At 43.1% G+C, this 7,011-nt stretch overlaps 1 protein-coding gene across 1 annotated transcript; it reads right to left on the minus strand.

Moving 5' to 3' along the window:
* Positions 1-2,948: 2,948 nt before the first annotated feature.
* On the minus strand, positions 2,949-4,628 carry LOC311129271 (E3 ubiquitin-protein ligase TRIM39-like; the record flags this gene model as incomplete). The annotated part of the gene is made up of 1 exon (XM_084161560.1): positions 2,949-4,628. The coding sequence occupies one exon, from the start codon at positions 4,626-4,628 to the stop codon at positions 2,949-2,951; it is 1,680 nt and encodes a 559-aa protein (XP_084017686.1).
* Between the last annotated feature and the right edge of the window lie 2,383 nt (positions 4,629-7,011).

Raw genomic sequence — 7,011 nt, forward strand, 5'->3', positions numbered from 1 at the left:
TTTTTGTTCACAGTCGCATCATTCAAGGCCCTATCATAGAAAAACACAAACAAACCCCAAGGGGTGCACAATTTGGTTTTTGCCATAGCACTTGACACAACTGATTAAAATAATTAACAAATCATCAAGCTTTGATAATTTCAATCAACTGTGTAGTGCTAGGGCAAAACCAAAACGTGCACCCCTTGGGGTCCCCAGGACCGAGTTTGGGAAACGGTGAACTAACCCATGACCACACTATGACCGCTAGGCTACAGCATTGTTCAGACGTCTGGTCAAACAGAGCTGTCTTCCTAACTCACCTCTGGACCACACGTACCTGAACTGTGGATTCCTTCTCGACTTGTGTTCCACTCTTTGCTCATCATTGTAAGACTGTTTACAGCGGGTGAGCAGGGGCCATGAGAACTCTGTAAGCACTGTTTGGCCTGCTGAGCCACCGTACTGGGCTCTGCACTGGAAGGGTTAGTGCTACCTGGGAACATTCGGACGTCCCTACACGAAACCCTAACCTTTACCCTTACCGTTTTAAATTCAACGGGGTGACATCAGAGTTGGGACGTCCCAGGGAATCAGTTTATTGGAAGAAAACGGCTGAAAAGAGAGTGATGCTCAACCACTGACACCACATTAAATGTGACTAAGTTGAAGGTAAAGAAGAAATGTTGTAGCTGTAATTAAGGATTGTTGTGACAGAATCAGAGAGGTAGAGATCAGAGTCAAATAGACCTAGTCTGTATAGAGGTCTCTGGTAGAGATTAGGCCGCCAATCATAGTGTCCTCAGCAACCCTGGAGAAAACCATGCCGAAGAACAATGCATTAAGTAGGAGAATAGGCCTGTATAGTAAGAAATAGAAATAGCTATTCTATGTACCGGTATACGTGTTGGAATATTATTTTGTCTCGACTATGATATTTACCATTGATGCAGTATTTTAAAGCTTTTGATTCACTTCAGATGTGTGTCATACAATGTATACAGACAGTATTGTAGAGGGGTATTTTACTATGGGAAGAAGTGTTTCCATAAAGTGCCGCTCAGTGTCTTGAATTGTATTATCTGGGAATATAACCTTGGAATCTGTCAGCAACTTTATCACTGGTAGCAATGTGTAGTTAACGGAAAGTCATTCTTGCTCTCTGTCCAGCACATTTGATCAATTCATAAAATCAGACAATTTCTTGAAGGTCAAAATGTGGATGTTATGGCCGTTTAAAGGGTCAGTTGCCTCCAGAGCCCATGTAAACTTAAGTCATGTAGCTTACCACTGCCACACACAGGGCTGCAACATAACTTTATAACTATTATGTCAGCAGTATACTGCCAGCAGCATAGCACCCTGCATCCCACTGCTGGTTTGCCCCTGAAGCTAAGCAGGGTCGGTCCCTGGAGGTAGACCAGATGCTGCTGGAAGTGGTGTTGGAGGGCCAGTAGGAGGCACTCTCATCTGGCTAAGAAGATCCTAATGCCCCAGGGCAGTGAAGGGGACATTGCCCTGTGTAGGGTGCTGTCTTTCAGATAGGATGTTAAACGGGTGTCCTGACTCTCTGTGGTCATTAAAAATCCCATGGCACTTATTGTAAGAGTAGGGGGTGTTAACCCTGGTGTCATGGCTAAAGTCCCAACCTAGCCTCCTAATTGGCATATATCAGCTGATGTGTAAAGCGCTTTGAGCACCTCAGTTGGTAGGAAAGTGCTATATAAATCCACTCTTATTATGTCGTCCCAATAAATGTGCCTAGTGTTCTTATAGGGCTTCTTGGCTGAAACAAGCTCAACTCAACATGTGAACCACAGGAGGCTGCTGAGGGGAGGACGGCTCATAATAATGGCCAGAACGGAGCGAATGGAATGGCATCATTTCATTCCACTCCAGCCATTACCACGAGCCCGTCCTCCCCCATTAAGGTGCCACCAATCTCCTGTGATGTGAATATATCCATTCAGTCCAAACCCCACTTACATTATTATACAGGCTATCTGGTCTGTAAGCAGTGATATGATCCAGGCTGTTTCCAAGTTAATCTGGAGGAGTTGACTGCATGAAAAAGCACATTTACGGGTGAACACTGGAGTGCACAGTGCGAAAATCTCTGCACACGTCGAACACTGGAGTGCACAGTCCAAAAATCTCTGCACACGTCCCGTACATATCCGATAACAGACCACTTTTGTGTGCAGACATTCACGGACATGTAATTGTTATCGGAGATGTACGGGACAGTGTTCGACCCGTAAATGTGCCTTTTCATGCAGTGTGCGAGTGTGTATGAAATAAAGAAGTCTGGGATAAACTAACGAGAAGTGAGGAACCAAGGAAAGGGGTTTGTCCCAACCATTCCCATGTACATAAAAACATGTAAACCTTAGAGAGGGTCAAAACAGGGGGGAGGTAAATAAACTTTAAAATGTACTCACTGCTTTATGTTTCTTTAATGGTGTTTCTTTCAAATGTAATGATGTGAGGAGTTTTGCTTAAGTGTTACAATCAAAGTCAGAGCAAACCCAACAAGAGAAAGGCACTCCAAAATATAGTTGTGTGTTGTGTTGTTGTAAAGTTTTGTCCCCATGCACTTGTAACCATGAAGAAGCTGCTAAATCCTTGCCAGAGATGACATGAAATCAATCACAATACAACTACATCAACTACCACATTATTACATAAACATACATTCTGTACATTAAGAAATTACCACACAGAATAGACTGGAACAAATTGATCATCTGATATTCATCCTCAACATATTTGCAGGGATTTTTTAAATGTAATTATCTTTTTGTGGTTCCCATGAAGATGCTTGCTGTAATAATTTATGAGGGCTTACCATAAACAATCTCTATATGTGATGCATGTGATGTTAATGCAAAGTGTAGTATTTTAAACTTAATGGAATCAAGTGCCATGCAGAGTATTTTATAGGTTTGTGCAATGTCAAAATGTCATCCTCAGTTTGTGTGATTGACAGGAGAGATGATCAGAGGGGCAGAGTTCTCAGTCCCATAATTAACACAAGGTCCTAAGTATGGATAGAGTTTATCAGTGAAGGTGTAGCCAGTGAAAGAGTAGATATGAGACCTGGCCTCCACATCATAAAAGGAGACCTGACCCTCCTCATAGTCCACAAACACTCCCACCTTCTGGGGCTTCTCTCTCAGGGAGAGGAGGACAGGTGGGGAGGTACAGGCTAGGTACTTATTCCTTTCCCTCAGTGTCACAGTCCAGTATCCATTTCCAGGGCTCAGTTTGATATTCATCTTCCTGTTGATGGACTCTCTGGCCACTCCTAAATCCCAGTTAGTCTTCCCCTGAACCATCACCTCATAGTAAAATCTTCCTGAGGAGAAGCTTTTCTTTCCAAGAACACAGAGACAGGTGGAAAACCTCTCTGGGTTATCCAGACTATCTTTTTTTACGTCTTGATATCTCACTTGTTTCCAATTTGAAGACAGGATGATATGGGGGTTTGCTGTATCAGGGTCCAGAGTCACCTCCACTGCATACTGCTGAACCCTCTTCAACTCAGCATTACACGTCCTAATTTCTCTCATAAGTATCTCCTCCAGCTGTGTTAAAACTCTCCTCACAGTCCCATCACACAGACCACTGTGATCACTGATCCTAGACCAGTCCTTGGTGGGTGGAGGGGTGCACATGGATGGGAAGCTCTGGAGGAAGTGGAGGTGGTCCTCAGTGTGTGAGAGCTGCTCCAGCTCAGTGCTTCTCCTCTTCAGCGCAGTCATTTCCTGCTCCAGCTTTTTAATGAGCCCTTCAGCCTGCCTCTCCACTGCTTTCTGCTTCTTCTCAATCACCTCAATGAACTCAGCCTGGCTTCTCTCAATGGAGCGCACCAGAGCAGTGAAGACCTGCACACTGTCTGATATCTCTCTTTCTGCATCTTTCTTGCTGAGCTCTACTGAGTGTTTGGTCTCCTTAACCTTTCTATATTGTGTATGCATCTTCTGATCCACCTCTGCCATCATCTTCCCCAGTTCAGCCATCTTCTCTCCACACTCTTCCTCTAGAGGGGCAGTGTCAGGAGTCTTGTGGTCTGCCTCATTGCAGAACTGACACACACACACACACACACACACACACACACACACACACACACACACACACGTCTGGTCAGTCCTACAGAACAGCTCCAGGAGTCTGTCATGCTTCTTACACATCTTGTCTTCCAAGTTCTCCACAGGGTTGATCAGCTTGTGTCTCTTTAAGACTGTGACTCTCTGATGAGGCTCCAGGTGAGTCTCACAGTAAGAGGTCAGACACACCAGGCAGGACTTCAGGGCCTTGAGCTTCATCTCAGTGCAGAAGTCACAGGAGACTTCTTCAGATTTGGCAGGGAGTTGGTCTGAGCTGCTGATGGCTTTCACTTGAACTGATTTCCTAAACTGAGCAGCCATCTCAGAAATGAATATGTTGATGAACAGATCTTGTCTCCTATAAAATGTATTTTTACACATGGGACACTGGCAGATGTCATTGCCATCCCAGTACTTCCTGATACAGGCCATGCAGAAGTTATGTCCACATTGAATAGAGACCGGCTCAGTGAACACATCCAGACAGATGGAGCACAGGAACTGCTCTTCATCAAGGACACTGCTGGAGGACGCCATATCTAGACAGAGACCAAGGTAAAACCATAAAGCATTTCCTGGAATCAGTAAACTCTTGATAGTTTGCCAGCATTGCCTTACGGGCAGACTAACCAATCTCGATACAAGGTGTTACCATGAAACGTAGAAAATAGTTATATAACCAAAGGAAGAAGAGTTAACGTTGGCCTACTGTAGCAAAGAAAATAGGAGAATACATTAACAGTGTAGAGCTGATCTTCAAATGTCCATGTTAATGTCTCTACTCACCTGCATGTGTTTGTGGATAAGATGTTTGTTCTTCTTTCTGTTAGTGATGTTAAAAGACGTCCAAAGAAATAAGACTGAATTTCACTAACAGTTTTCTGAAGGGCTGGGGAGTTTGGTCTCATGCACAATATACTGTAGCTTAAGTTTCACTTCAGAGACGTGATGTTGAAAATGCTCCTCCTCCCCACCCAATACTGCAATGCACTTTTCTGGATTGAATTATTACTAAACGGGGGGATTTCTTATTTTTCCACCATGGGAAATAAATATTCTAAAGAGGTCCGAGAATTAACGGGGGATAAAATATATATGTTAGGAGGAGATCGAAGAAATATGTTTTATGGATCCATTTGGGAGAAGAGGTATGGATTTATTGGGCATCTCGATGTGGAAAAGGTAAAAGTTATGATTAAGCAGATGCATGTAAACTGTGGAACGGATTTGAAAAAACAGCGAGGGGAGGGGCTCGAGACAGCGAGGGTCTTTTTGAAGCGCGAAGGAGAGAGGAAGTGCTTTTGTATGGCCCCGTGTAAATACTGTAACAGAATAGGTCATAACCATCGTGACTGCAGGTGTAAAGGAAAGGGCAGTGTCGGAGATAGGACAGTCAATTTTTGGGTTCAACGGGTAAAATGTTTGAAAAAATGATTCGTGTCGATTAAGAATTGGCTAAAAACACCACGAAGCGATTATTTGAGAGGTACCTATAAAATTCCAACGATATATACGTATTAACTTTCTCACCCAAACGTAGACGTACGTCATGAGTGAGAAAGTAGAGAATATTTACATTTGCATTTTTGGTCATTTGGCAGACTCTCTGGTCCGGAGCGACTTGCAGGAGCAGTGGGGGTTGGGTGCCTTGCTCGGGGGCACATCGGCAGATTTTTCGCCTGGTCGGCTCAGGAGTTGGAGCCGGCAACTTCTCGGTTACTGACACGGTGCTCTTGGTTACTGGGCTACCAGCCGGCCAATATGAGTTTAAGGTTGTGCCGTTGTTTGATTAGGTGATAAGGTTATGTGATAAGGTTTAATGGGTAATCGGACCATAACTAAAGTGGTTATAGAAGTAATGTATAAATAGTAGAGAGCCAATAGAGGGTTCCATTGAACTATTATGGTTTGTTGGGCATTTGAATGGCATAAGGTGAAATCTGTGTGTATGAGGGAATTCAACGGCTGGTATGAATGATAACCGGATACTACTTAGTATTTGGTTGGTTAATGCTGAATAAAATATTTGAGGCGTGGTTGGGGGGTAACTAGGAAGACGCACTTATTCAATGGGGAATGGGTGTAGGGAGAGAGAGTTTTTACGTGTATTAAAAGTTGCATTAGATAGCTTTAGTAGTATTCTAGATAGGTCTATGAAAATATGTTACAAGTACGAATGACATTATTTCCTAAGAAGGAAGATTTGTAGGGAAGGTCCCCGCGCCTCCCCCATAATGTAGGAAGGAGAAGGAGAGGGGAGGAGAGGTGAGAGACAGTACATAGTTCAGATGGTAGGAATGTCATTAAGTGTATGCTTATCAACGATATCAAGTATTTGTTTTATTGATTGGGGCCGAATCAGAGAGAACAGTTGAAGAAATTGGATGGCGAACTGAAGTGGCGATAGAGCTGTGAGGGTTGAGTTGAAGACAAAGGAGAATGATTTGTGGCTCTGGTTGGCGGGAAAAAGTGGAGACAGTCAAGCGAGTTGGATTGAGCTAGAAAGTTTCAAGTGGAGGTCTGGAGACTTTACTGAGAGGAAGTGCTTTGATGAATTCAAATGGTTATTACTTTAATGTATAGGTTGAGTAACACCAGTGGTGGATGAAAATAAATGTTGGATTCCCAAAATTTTTTTTAGTTTCGTTACGTGAACAATGGGATATCGTTTTTACTATTAGGATGATGGATTGAAGAAACATTGGTTATAAGTATGAAGTTATTAAACAATAGGTTTACATTTTAAGAACATAAATGCAACAAGTTGCAATGAGGAAAGGAATAGTAAATTGGGGAGATAAAGGGGAAAATAACTGAGTTGTATAATAATTTGAGGGAACGTTACCATCGACATGCAGACTTCTCCAAAGTACATGAATGTAAACAGGAAGACAGTAAGACCATCAGCCAATACTTAGAG

The sequence above is a fragment of the Coregonus lavaretus genome (genome assembly GCF_964263955.1).
Source record: "Coregonus lavaretus genome assembly, chromosome: 5".
Lineage (NCBI taxonomy): Eukaryota > Metazoa > Chordata > Actinopteri > Salmoniformes > Salmonidae > Coregonus > Coregonus lavaretus.